The 14,098-nt window shown below is 45.2% G+C and overlaps 1 protein-coding gene and 1 non-coding gene across 2 annotated transcripts in view; both read right to left on the reverse strand.

The window, feature by feature from the left end:
• Positions 1 to 1,979: 1,979 nt before the first annotated feature.
• The window catches only part of VAV1 (vav guanine nucleotide exchange factor 1), a 62,656-nt gene continuing 50,537 nt past the window's right edge, over positions 1,980 to 14,098 (reverse strand). The window contains exons 23-27 of the mRNA XM_043911767.1: positions 12,397 to 12,513; positions 9,884 to 9,971; positions 6,147 to 6,261; positions 3,975 to 4,126; positions 1,980 to 2,288 (exon numbers count right to left, since the gene is read on the reverse strand). Of these exons, the coding sequence (XP_043767702.1) occupies positions 2,235 to 2,288; positions 3,975 to 4,126; positions 6,147 to 6,261; positions 9,884 to 9,971; positions 12,397 to 12,513 (526 nt within the window). The 3' untranslated portion in view covers positions 1,980 to 2,234. The remainder of the gene's footprint in view (positions 2,289 to 3,974; positions 4,127 to 6,146; positions 6,262 to 9,883; positions 9,972 to 12,396; positions 12,514 to 14,098) is intronic.
• Positions 13,511 to 13,583, reverse strand: TRNAG-UCC. The gene has a single exon. It is a non-coding gene; the product is annotated as a tRNA-Gly (tRNA).

Below are 14,098 nucleotides of genomic sequence, written 5' to 3' on the forward strand. Positions count from 1 at the left end.
ATCCTAATGACATCACTTTAACTTAATTAGCTCTTTAAAGAACCCATCTTCAAATATAGTCAGCGTCATGGATTCCTTCTTATCACAAAAGTGAGTGAATAAATCAATGAATTAATGAATGAATGATAGAAAGGGCTTTCTAGCAGGTTCTGATTTTATTCCAAGTAGGCACTGCTTCTCCCTGGTTGAGGACTAAATCTTTGCCAACTGATGCTGCTCTGGCCAATGAGATATCTTCTTTTCATTCCCAAGAAGAAATATGAGGAAACCACTGGGTGGTCCAGTCATTTCTCTCTCACTCCTGCCACAAGCCTGGCACATCCCAAGGCTGCAGCACCTTCTCCTTCCAGAAGCTTCTTCTTCAGCAGAGTTGAGGCCAGTGCATGAAAGAATTATGCGACGTTGAGATGAGAAATCATTTGTTAACAGCAGCAACACTCAGCCTAAGGTGACAGATTTTTTTTTTTATTCCTTCAGGAAATCTACCAAAGATGTGACTTCCGGGCTTTCAAAAGCCTAAGGAAAGATTCTGGTGCTCACTTCGGCAGCACAAATACTAAAATTGGAACAGCCCCGTGCAAGGATGACAGCAAATTTGTCAAGTGTCCCATATGTTTGACGTGGATGGACCTGGAGCCCTTCACTCTCTATACAGAGTGAAGTAAGTCAGACAGAGAAAAATAGATACTGTGTATTAACACATTTATGTGGGATCCAGAAAGATGGTATAGATGAACATAGTCCCAAAACAGAAACAAAGACATAGATGCAGAGAAGAGACATGTGGACACCAAGGGGGAAAGGAGGGAGGGCGGGATGATTTGGGAGACTGGGACTCACATATATACGCTGACAATACTGTGTATAAAATAGGTAACTAATGAGAACCTGCTGGACAGCACCGGAACTCTACACGATGCTCTGTGGTGACCTAAACGGGAAGGAAATCCAAAAAAAGAGGGGGTATGTGTGTACACATAGCTGATTCACTTTGCCGTAGAGTAGAAATTAACATAACATTGTAAAGCAACCTTTGCCGACAAAGGTCCATAAGGTCAAAGCTGCGGTTTTTCCAGAAGTCATGCACAGACGTGAGAGTCGGACCATAAAGAAGGCTGAGTGTCGAGGAATTTTTGCTTTCAGATTGTGGTGCTTGAGAAGATTCTTGAGCAAGAGTCTTGGACTCTGGACAGCAAGGAGATCAAACCAGTCAATCCTAAAGGAAATCAACCCTGAATACGCACTGGAAGGACTGATACTGAAGCTGAAGCTCCAATACTTTGGCCTTCTGTAATGAAGATCTGACTCATGGGAAAAGCCCCTGATGCTGTAAAGATTGAGGGCAGGAGAAGAAGGGGACAGTAGAGCATGAAGTGGTTGGGTGGCATCACCGACTCCATGGACATGAATTTGAGCAAACTCCAGGAGATGGTGAAGGACAGGGAAGCCTGACGCACTGCAGTCCCTGGGGTCACTGAACAATCTGTGAATGTAAAATTCTTTCCTGCCACATAGGAGCCCCATTTCCAGATTTCAGGCCTTATTTGTTTCTATATTCTAAACTTTTTATTTTCTATTTGGGTATAGCCAATTAACAAACAATGTTGTGATAGTTTTGAGTCAATAGTGAAGGGACCCAGCCATATATACATATGTGTCCATTCACCCCCAAACTCGCCTCCCAGCCAGGCTGCCATGTAACCTTGAGGAGCAGAGTTCCATGGTCCCTGTTGGTTATCCATTTAAAATATAGCAGTGTGTACATACCCATCCCAAACTCCCTAACTATCCCTTCCTCCCCATCCTCCCTCCACCATCCCACCCCACTGGCAACCATAAGTTCATCCTCTGAGTCTTCGAGGTCTTACTTTAAGTGACAGAGAAAGGTGGTAGGACTGGAAAGCAGGAGTCAGTGGAGGGGCTTGTGTCTCTCCCGACTCCCTCTCCCATCATTCCCCTTGCAGGTCTGACACCGTCCATCCATCCATCATTTTTTGAAAGTGGTTGTTGCCTGGAGCCCCACCTTCTCAAGGGGACCCAAGAGGAAATCCATGTGTTATAAATTAACCATGGCAGGGCATCATCCCTGGAGCCCCGCCAGCTGGACACTACCCCTCCACAGTCCATTGCAGACTCTCAGCCCGCCAGGATCTGTCCCAGCTCCTGGCCCCACTGCCTGTTCATCCTGGGCTTGGAGCCTGGAATCTCTCATCTCTCTGCCAATGTGCCAAGACTCAGCAGTACTCAGAATAGTCCTCTTCCACATAGTTGGAGGGGAACCAGCCAACCTGGAAAGAGACAGGGAAGCAGTCAGGGCGGCCTCTCTGCCCATCCTCCCGCTGCTCCTTGACACACCAGCCAGGTTTCCTCCTGCCTCGGGGCCTTTGCACCTGTCCCATCTCCCACCGCAGGAAGTACCTCCTCCAGACACACCCTCGGCTGACCATCTGTACCTCCTCCTGTCCTTTACTCACGTGTCACCGTATCCATAAGGACTTGTAACCATCCTATTTAAGGCCTGCAAACCTCACCCATCCTGACACTCTTTACCCCCACTTACTACTTTTCCATAACACTTTTCACCATCTAATTGATTACATATGTTACTTATTTATAGACTTGTTCTCTGTTCCCCCTCCCTTCACTACAACAGGACAGGGATTTTTGTCTGTCTTATTCATCACTGAGTTCCAAAAATCTAGAATAGTTCCTGGAACACAGTAGATACGTAATAAATATTGAAAAGATAGATGGATGGATGATGGATGGATGGATGAATGGAATGATGGATGGATGCTGGAAAGATGGATGGATGGAATGAATGGATGGATGAACAAAGGATGGATGGGTGTAATAATGAACAATGTACAGATGGACAAAATGATGGATGGATGGATGTGTGGGTGGATGGGTGGGTGGATGGGTGGGTGGATGGATGGATGGATGGATGGATAGAACAATGGATGGATGAGTGGGTGGATGAATTCTTTATAGCCCAGACCTTCGTAAACACCCCAGAAGTCTCCTTCACACCCTATTTGTCCTCCATTGCACAATAAATTTACCCTCTATGGTTCCTAAAACTGTTCTCCTAAGCAATTTTCCAGAGGTCACTTTTCATGTTTCCCTCTGGTAGAATCCAAGCTCCTAACCACTCTCCTTATCTTCATTCAACAAGTATTTTTTGAGAAACTGATACAAGCAAGGGCAATATGCTGGAGACTAGAAATTCATCAGCAGCTGAAATAAAGAAGACTCTCTGCCTTTGTGAGACAACAATAAGAAGCAAAGGGAAGCAAAGTTTTCTGAGAAAATTTGAGTTCCCTCCTGAAAGTCCAAATGCAGGCAAAGAACACAGAAGGCAAAAGTAGTTGGTCTGCCTCTTCATGCATTCAACAAATATTGAGCAACTACTATGTGACAGTCTGTGTTCCAGGCACTGGTGACACTGAAGTGAATAAGACAGACAAACTCCTCCCTTCAGGTTCCCCCAAACATGCCACTCACTCTCTCACCCCAGGGCCTTTGCACATGATGGTTTGTTTGCAATAGTTTCCCACACTGGTCCCCCTCCCCACCCCCACTGTGACCTTTTTACCTGGCTAACTTTACTCATCCCTCAGTGATCAGCTTGCCTCTCAGAAGGTGTCCTGACCTCATCCAGGGTGAGTCAGGGGTTCCCCGGGGGCTCCCAAGGTGCCTCACGAATCCCCATCTCAATCTTGACCACTCACTCTTATGAGGGCATGCTCACAGTTCTACACTTCCCACTAGACTATGAGTTTCATAGGGCAGTGCCTCCTGTGCACCCAGCAGAAGGGCACATAGTAGGTGCTCAATAAATAACTGCAAGATGCATACATGAAATCTCTGTCCCTTCCTCCTTTCCAACCAGGTACGCCCCCCTGCCCACCCTCTCCAGTCCACCATCCAGGACAGCCCCACTGTGACTGCTGAGCCCCGCCCCAACTCACCCGGCCGTAGATCTCCCCTCGCCACCAGCCCTGCTGCCCCTTCTTGTTAAGGATCTTGATAATGTCGCCCTCTTTGAGGGACAGCTCTGATCGGTCCCGGGCGCAGAAGTCATAGCGGGCTTTGGCCGTGCCAAAGTATTTGGTGCTCCCGGCTGTAAGGCAGAGAGCAGACATGGGAAACAGCCTCGATTAGAGCCCCCCCGCCCGCCCACCACCTGCAGAGGACCATGCTCTCAGGAGAATGCGCTGGGATAAAGGACCCCTCAGTGCTTCTTTCCACTGAGTGTTGGGTGCCCTGTGTTCTGAGGGAATACAGCTGTCTTCCCAGAATCATTCTTCCAGCCCAACCAGCGTGCAAATTTAGAAGAGAATACCATATATGATCTTTTAAATGTTTTGTGTCTATTCATGCTTTCCTGGTGGCTCAGATGGTAAAGAACTATTTGCAATGCAGGAGACCCTGAGTCGGGAAGATCCCCTGGAGGAGGAAATGGCAACCCACTCCAGTATTCTTGCCTGGAAAATTCCATGGACAGAGGAGCCTGCTGGGCTAGAATCCATGGGGTCACAAAGCATTAGACATGACTGAGCAACTAACAAACACACATATATTCATAGTAAGAGAAACAGAAGAAAGATGTGGAAATTTTCATTCTAGATAATATTAATTATACTAAGGAGGTCTAAGGGTTAAAAAAGAGAAGGACAGGGGCTTCTTTTGGTGACCCAGTGGTTAAGATTCTGTGCTCCCAATGCAGGGGGCCCAGGTTCAATCCTTGGACAGGGAACTGGATCCCACATGTCACAACTAAGTGTTCGCATGCCACAACTCAAGATCCTGCATGTCACAACTAAAAAGATCCTGGATGTCACAATGAAGATGGAAGATCCCATGTGCCGAACTAAGACCCAGCACAGCCAAATAAATAAACAAAGAAACAAGAAAAGAAAAAGAGAGAGAAAGATAAACAAGGGGGAAAGGGACACAGGAAAACTTCTCAAAGTACAATATTAAGTGATATTGTAGAAAACTAGTTTGTAGTATTTCTGCAGATAGGCTGATTGAATATATTTTCCAACAAGAAATGTGCAGACAGAAACATCTGATTGGGTGATGAGAATAATGACAATTTTCATCTTAGAATCCTGATGTTGTGCTGCTGTTGCTTTATCAAAAATATAGCTTTTTCAGTGGGGAATTGTTATTTTATTGGCAAACATTTGAACAATAATTGATTTTTATTTTTATTTATTTATTTATTTTTTAATAATTGATTTTTAAATCCATCTTAAAAAATTTTTTTGGACAGGTAAGAATTCAGAAACTCCACCACCCATGTGACTTTTCCACTAAATGTACTCCAGAATGCACTCCAGCAAAATAAAGTTTGAATCAGAATAAGGAATTTTAAAAATAAAGGAAAACATGGAAAATAAGAAATGCAGACAGTTTAAATAATGCTTGATAACAACTTTGCAAACTGAAATGCAATGGTGAAGAAAGAATTCCTAAAATGTAAGGCATGATTGTTTTCAACCATAGCCAACAGTCCAGAAAATTTCAACAAACCAGGTGAGTAAGCTATACAAAGGAAAACAGAAGTAAGAGTGTGCTAAAGATCTTGCCTTTCTGTGGGGAAAAAGTTTATTGTTGTCTTAGTCACTCAGTCGTGTCTGACTCTGTATGACCCCATGGACTGTAGCCTGCCAGGCTCCTCTATCAATGGGATTATCCCAACAAGAATACTAGAGTGGGTAACCATTCCCTTCTCCAGGGGCTCTTCCCGACCCAGGGATGGAACCCGGGTCTCCTGCATTGCAGGCAGATTCTTCACCATCTGAGCTACCAGGGAAGCCCAGGAGAAGGTTATCGATACTGATTAATGCCTGATATTAATACAAAATTAAAGGCTTAAAAGATACAGATGAGCACCCTTCTGGTTTCTTGTATCCTCATTTCCCAAATGCGAAAGTAACCCCTTTCATCCAAACAAATGGATATGCAGATCTCTCAGGAGCAAAGGGACAAATTGGAAGTGGGAAGGAGTTCAGGCTCTTTCACCGAGAGGACGTCTCCACGCCCACTGGAAGCAATGTCCTCCGCATCCCCGCACGTTCCCTCCACAACGGGAAGGAGCTGGCACTGCGGGCCCCCGGCTGCAGGCCTCCTACCTGCTGGTTTGCTGATGGCTCTCCTCTCGGGCTCCTTGAAGGGGAACTGCAGAGTGGTGTCCAGCGACTTGAAGCAATCCTTCAGAGAGTTCTGCTGGTAGAATTCCACCAGCTCCTAGAAAGAGAGCAGCAGGACAGATGCTCTTCCAGAGGGCCAGCCCGCAAGAGAGGGAGGCAGAGCTGGAAGGAACCACACCCTACTCCTTGTGTGAAACAGGCCCCTCTTCTGCACTCCCTGGCAACAGACTCCTTGAAAGCTCCCCATGACAGGGAGCTCACTCCCTTCCCAGAGGCCAGGACCATTTTATGGGGAAGAAATCACATTGTCTTAAGACAGTTCTCCTAATATCCAGTTTGTTTCATGATAAACTTACCAAAGAATCAACTTGCTTGGCAACCAATTCACCAAAACCAACCCCCCCCCCACCCCACCCTCTGGGTGTCAAGAGCTCTATTTTTACAAATAATTGTAATAATAATAAATGCTATTTATTAAGCAACTACTGTGTGCTGGTCAGTGTGCAACCACACATCATCAAAATCTCTTAATAACCTAGAGGGGTGGAAGGGAGGCTCAAGGGGGAGGAGATATATGTATATTTATGGCTGATTCACATTATTGTATCGCAGAAACCAACACAACATTGTAAAGCAATTATCCACTAATTAAAAATAAATATTTAGGGGCTTCTCTGGTGGCTGAGTAGTAGAGTCTGCTTGCCAGTGCAGGAGACATGGGTTCCATCCCTGATCCAGGAGGATCCCACATGCCACTGAAATCCCTGCACCACGACTACTGAGTCTGTGCTCTAGACTCCAGGAGCTGCAAATGCTGATCCCATGAGCCGCAACTACTGAAGCCCACGAGCCTTAGAGCCCATGCGCTGCAGCAAGAGAAGCCACCACCAGGAGAAGCCTGCGCACCTCAACTAGAGTCTAGCCCCTACCTGGGGCAAGTAGGGAAAAGCCCACACAGTAATGAAGACCCAGCCCCAGTTTTTTTTTTTTTTTCAGTTTTAAAAAATAAATATTTTTTTAAATCTCTTAATAATCATGGGAGGTAAATACATTGATGAGTCCCCTATTTTATAGATGGAGAAACTGAGTCACAGAGAAGGCTCATCCAGGGTCACACAGCTAGAAAAGGACAGATCCAGAATTCAGTCCTAGGACAAGGGATAGAGTGTGGCAGCCAAAAGCTGGTCTCTTTGTGAACGTATGAAAGTCGCTCAGTTGTGTCTGACTTTTTGCAACCCAAGGGACTGTACAGTTCATGGAATTCTCCAGGCCAGAATACTGGAGTGGGTAGCCTATCCCTTCTCCAACAGATCTTCCCAAGCCAGGAATTGAACCGGGGCCTTCTGCATTGCAGGCAGATTCTTTACCAACTGAACTATCAGGGAAGCCCGATGTTTGGCAGAAACCAATACAATACTATAAAGCAATTATCTTTCAATTAAAAATAAGTACATTTAATTATTTTTAAAAATGCCAATGTCATGGGTGATGGGAGTGGCTTTTTTTTTTTTTAACAGAATATAGTTGTTTTATGTAATTGAAACCTTTTTCCAGTTCATTACAAGTGTGAAAAAACACTCAAAACTCTGGTTGTTTATTTCATTTTTGTTGGATTAACACATTCTCTCACTTGGAAAACAAACAGACAAAAAACGTCAACATCATGAAAGACCAAAGAAATAAATAAAAGACTGGGGAGCTCTCGAAAATTAAGAGACACACGAAGGAGATGAATGCAATGGGTGATTCCCCTGATTACATCCTGGGGACGAAAAGGCTGTAATAAACATAATTGGGGCCATCAGGGAGCTTGGAAAATGTTCTGTATTAGGTAATAATTTTGTATCAATGTTCAACTCCCTGACCGTGATAAGGATACGGTGGTGAGGGGAAAACAATTGTCTTGGCTCTTCAGAAATGCATGCTGAAGTACTTATAGGAAGAATTTTTAAAATTTATTTTTAATTGGAGGATAATTGTTTACAATGGTGTGCTGGTTTCTGCCATACAACAACGTGAATCTGCTCTAAGCGTACATATGTCCCTGCCCTCTTGAATCTCCCTGCCCCCTTCTACCCCTTCCCACCTGTCTAGGCCATCACAGAGTACCGGGTTGATCTCCCTGTGTTATAAAGCAACTTCCCATTAGCTATCTATTTTGCACATGGTTCTGGAAGAGGGCATGGCAACCCACCCCAGTATTCTTGCCTGGAGAATCCCATGGACAGAGGAGCCTGGTGGGCTACAGTCCATGGGGTTGTAAAGAGCTGGACACGACTGAAGCGACTTAGCATAACACCACACGTGGTAATGTGTATGTTTCCATGCTACTCTCTCAATTCGTCCCACCCTCTCCTTCCCCCACTCTGTCCACAAGTCTGCTCTCTATGTCTTCGTCTCTAATACCGCCCTGCAAATAGGTTCATCAGTACCATTTTACTAAATTATAGGAAGGATCTTGATATCTGCGAATTACTCCTAAATAGTGCAAAATAAGTGTGTGTGTGTGTGTGTGTGTGTGTGTGCATGTGTAGAGGCAGAGAGGGAGAGAAAGAAAGCAAAAGAGGAATATTAACAACCAATCAGTAAAACCAGGTGAAAGGCCCACAGATATTCATGACACTATTCCAGTAACATCTCAGTAATTTTTCAGAAATAAAAAAAAAATAGAGGGAGGAAAAATTTTCAGAATAAAAAGTTTGGGGAAGAAAAAGGTATGTGGAATGAATGAATAGTCCTTAACTTTTGGGGGAGTTAAGGATCTGTTTGAAGCTCAAATGGAATTTGAGACACCTTCCTCAAAAAAAAAAAAAATACAGATATATGCAAAATTCTAGATTTTTTTCCAGACAATTCAAAGCTCCCCAAGGATCCACAGACCATGGGTAGGATCCATGAGCCTTATCCATGGGCTTAAGAGGTCTAAAAGATAGTCCAAAATTGCACGGCAACAAATAGAAGCAAAAACACTTGAAAGGCCCCTGGATTCTCCATGAAATGGTCATTAAACAGATTAAGGAGAGCTAAATCTTTTTAAATTGGGGTATAGCTGCTTTACAACGTTGTGTTCATTTCTGCTATTCAGCAATATGAATCAGCTCTATGTGTGTGTATATATATATATATATATATATATCCCCTCTTTTTTGGCTTTCCCTCCCATTTAGGTCACCAGAGAGCATTAATTAAGTAGAGTTCCCTGTGCTATGCAGCAGGCTCTCATTGGTTTTCTGTCTCACACATATTAGTGTATACATGTCAGTCCCAATCTCCCAATCCATCCCACTCCCCTTTTCCCACCTTGGTGTCCATACATTGGTTCTCTATATCTGTGTCTCTATTTCTGCCTTGCAAAAAGAGCTAACTCTTGATGTCTGACAAAAACAGAGACTCTGCCATTCTATGATACCAGATGAGAACTAAACCTCAGTTTCCCCCATCTGTGAAATGGGAACTCAGAGCTGAGCGAATGACCTGCTGTCCTAGTGATAATACGTCTGGCACTCAACAAGTGCTTTGCAAATGACCACTGCAGCTACTGTGGTTATTATTGTTATTCTCGTTGTTGGTGATTAGAAAAACAAGTTTAAAGCCAGTTGCTCCATAGTGCCTCTTGGAGCGGTTATTTTGGATGGAGGAAAAGGGGTCCTAAGGTGGAGCCTCAGAGAGGGTCCAACTTAGATTCTGAAAGACTGGGGTTGGGGTAGATTGACCCTTACCGTAAGCCCCCTGAAAGCTTTCTTCTCTGTAATCCGGTACAGTCCTTCTGATGTCATGATTTTAATATGCTTGACTTCAACATTATACCTGCATGCAGGGAAAGAGCGCAAGATGTCCCTGAGAGCTGAGTCGGGGAATTCAGGCCCATTTCCTATCGTGTCTCAGCCCCGGGCTATACCCGCCCCCAACCATGGAAGAAGGGTACTTGGCTACTGGAGGGAAGGGGCGACCACTGGAACCCTACAGAATCCCTTCCCTGGAGACTTTGCTGTTCTAAGCCTTCATTTCTTCCCCTGTGTAATAGGAATCATCTTCCTTAAGGTTGTTTAGAAATCAAATGGACTCTGTAAGCAAGGCATCCTTCTAGAATAGATTGGATGAAATCTCCACTTCCACCAATACAAAGGACCATAGAATCTAAAGGATGTAGGAGAGGGGAATTCATTTCCACCAATATGGCAGACCACAGACTAGTAAGGACCCGGAAGAGACATGAATTGGCAGGAAAGGTTCTGTCTACATGAAGAACTAGATAACCAAAAAAAATCTCCTACTTCTAAAAACACCTAGAAATGCTGAGAAGAGAATGCTGAACTCTTAAAAAAAAAAAAAAGTAAGGGAAATCCCCCAAAGGACAAAATGAGGATGAAACTTAAAAGTATGTGTCAATTCAATTTTGGCTGTGCAATGCAGCTTGCAGGATCTCAGTTCCCCAACCAGGGATCCAACTCGGGCCCTCAGTAGTCCTAACCATGGAGAGTAAAACTGTTAGCTGCTCAGTTGTGTGCAACTCTTTGTGACCCCATGGACTGTAGCCCACCAGGCTCCCCGGTCCACGGAATTCTCCAGGCAAGAATACTGGAGTGAGTTGCCATTTCCTTCTCCAGGGGGTCTTGTTGACCAAGGGATCAAACCTGGGTCTCCCGCATTGCAGGCAGGGCAGCCCCAACTGGACCACCAGGGGATTCCCTAGAGCGTACATCTTGATCACATAGAAATATGAGATGAGTTATTGTGTCCTTGTTGGGTAGAGAGTTGGCACTGAGACCCACCCTCATCTCAAAAGGCTGGACTGTCAAGTCAAAAAGCTCCATCCTCAGGGCGGAAAAAGTGTTCTAGAAAAACCCCACCCATCAGCACAGCAGGGACCATTTGAGTCTGTTTGTCTCAGACTCAAAATAGAAAAGTTACACTTAAGAATTCATCACCTTAACCTCACCTTCTTACGGGTTTAGCATTTATATTTAAATCACCTGTATAGACTGGGAAACTAAGGAATTAAACAAAACTATTTTAATCTGAAAAAGAAGCAAACTTGTTGGTGATTCCCAACGGAAGCAAATGCAAAATCTCTGGAGACCCAAGCAGCAAAGATACCCATGGGGAAAGCCCCACTTATCATCACAAGACAAAATGAAAAAACCAACAAGGAAACGAGTCACCACAAGAAAGAAGCTGCACCCAAAACAAACAGAAAGGAAGGACAGCCAGGGTCCGCAAGACTTGGGTCCAGACTGCATTTCTGCCTCTTAGGGCATCACCGATCAATGGACGTGAGTTGGAGCAAACTCCGAGAGATGGTGAAGGACAGGGAAGCCTGGTGTGCTGCAGTCCATGGGGTCACAAAGAGGCAGAAACTACAGAGCGACTGAACAACAACAAAGAATATGCTTAATGTCCCCTTAGAGCCTTGCTTAAGAAGCTTATCTTTTTTCTGTGGGTTACCAATCAATGAAAAAAAAATAAAAAACAAAAATTAAAAACACACAGGACCCTACAGAAGCTCAATAAAAAGTGACTATTGTTAATGTACAGTAGTCAATCGTCTTGACAGGGACAGAATAAAGGGACAAAGTAGGTGATTAAACAGTCAATCCCACTAGGGGATTGTAAATAGAAAAATATGGGAGACCCCTGTAAGTTAATGATTACTCAAGAAAGAAGATTTGCTTAACCACAAAACCAAGCAGCCTTGCTTAGTCACATAACCAGGTAACAGAGGCTCGGGACATGCCCCAAAACAATAAAAAAATGGTGGCATGAGCCCCACTTCCTGCCCCGTGAACTCAGTAAGTTAATGAATCCTAGGACATGCTCTCTGCACACAAGAAGAATAATTGGCGGACCACACAGGGACAAGAAAACTCCTCTACTCAACCTGGGGGAGGAGGAGCTGATGCTGGAAGCATGACATCTATCTATTCAAGAAAGTCAAAGAAGTTCTCTTCCCCCTCCCCACTTTTCCTTGGTTTATGAAATTGTAGGCCGGTGAGTCCTTAGGGCACAGCATTTCTGGCCCACCCGTTGGTAAACCTCACAAGCATCCTATCCTAATAAGTCACTTCTTATCTCTCACTTTGCCTCTCACTGAGTTCTCTTCCTGTGCTGAGACATAAAGGACTGGTACTAGAGCTCTTCAGAGCCCCTGGACACAATACCCAAATGGTTACATCCTAAGCACCTGAAGTGCTCAGCTCACAAGGGGAAACGGGCCAGGGAAAGAAGAAATTACTTAATGCTGATGGCAAATTCTGCGGCATCCTTCACCCTCTGCCGCACCAAGAACGTCCCATCCGAGCGGTTGGTGAGAATGCTTTCCGCCCCGGCTCGCTCCATGGGGCCAGCATACCTGTCAAGACATACCAAGAAGAGAGGTTCACATAACTCTGATGGGTACACCTCGGGGAGGCAGTGGGCATTAGACACGTATAAGCCACACCCAAGCTTTCACAACTGGATTGCAGGAGACAACACAATCCTTTGGGTGTAGCTATGTCTCAGTGTGATACAGGAAGAAATATATTTGTTCTCTATGCTTTCCACCCTTTCCTGGCACATAACTCCTAAAACCTTTGGAATCTCCAATATGTCTTCTTAAAATTTGTATTTATTTCTATTTATTTCTCTTTTTGGCTGTGTTGGGTCTCTGCTGCTGTGTAGGCTTTTCTCTAGCTGTGGCACAGGGGCTCAGGAGTTGCAGCTTCCGGGCTCTAGGGCACAGGCTCAGTAGTTGTGGCACACAGGCCTAGTTGCTCCACAGCAGGTGGGATCTTCCCAGATCAGGGATCGAACCCTGATCTTCTTCATTGGCAGGCAGATTCTTTACCTCTGAGCCACCAGGGAAGCCCAATAAGTGTCTTTTTGTATGCTAATAAGCTGACTGGGGCTCTTCTTTTTTTAATATTGACTTTTATTTACTTGGCTGCCCTGGGTCTTAGTTGAGGCATGTAGGATCATCGGTCTTTGTCACAGCTTGCAAACTATTAGCTGCATGTGGGATCTAGTTCCCTGACCAGGGATTGAACTCAGGCCCCTTGCATGGGGAGCTTGGAGTCTTAGCTACTAGACCAGGGAAGCTCCTGGGGGCTCTTTAATAGCCTCAGGATGAGGGTTAGTAGTCAGAAGAACCATGTGATTAGAGGCTTGAAATTTTCATCCCTGCCCCACCTCCACATCTGCGAAGATGGAGGTTGAGTCCATCACTAACGACCCATAATTTAATCAATCTTGCCTATATAAAGATGCCTCAACCGAACTCCAACCAAATAGTTTCGATTTTTTTTTGCGGGGGGTGGGGGGAGTGGTGTGGGGATTCCCAACCACCACCACGTCATGTGGGATCCTACTTCCCTGACCAGGGATCGAACCTGTGCCCTCTGCATGGGAAGTGCAAAGTCTTAACCACTGGACTACCAGGGAAGCCCCAGCCAAAGTGTTTGGAGAGATTCCAGGTTGGTGAGCACAGAGAGATACTGGGGGTGGGGTGGGCGGTTGCAAGGCCAGAGAGAGCATGGAAGCCCCGTCCCGTCTCCCCGCACCTTGCCCCAAGCAACTCTTCCAGCTGACTCTTCCTGATTGGAATCCTTTGATAATAAACAGGTAGTCTAGTAAGGAAACTATTTCTACAAGTTCTTGGAGTTTGTGTTAGCAAATTATCAGACCCAAGGAGGGGGCTATGGGAAGCCCCCATTTGTAGCTGGTGGGTCAGAAGTCTGGGTGACCCAGGCTTGTGATTGTCACCTAAAGTGGAGGGGTATCTCTTGAAGCGTGTTAGTCACTTAGTCGTGTCCAACTCTTTGCAACTCTGTGGACTGTGGCCCAGCAGGCTCCTCGGTTCACGGGATTCTCCAGGCAAGAATACTGGAGTGGGTTGCCATTTCCTGCTCCAGCTGATCTTCCCAATCCAGGGACTGAACCGAGGTCTCCTGCACTGC

The sequence above is a fragment of the Cervus elaphus genome, chromosome 9, assembly GCF_910594005.1.
Source record: "Cervus elaphus chromosome 9, mCerEla1.1, whole genome shotgun sequence".
Lineage (NCBI taxonomy): Eukaryota > Metazoa > Chordata > Mammalia > Artiodactyla > Cervidae > Cervus > Cervus elaphus.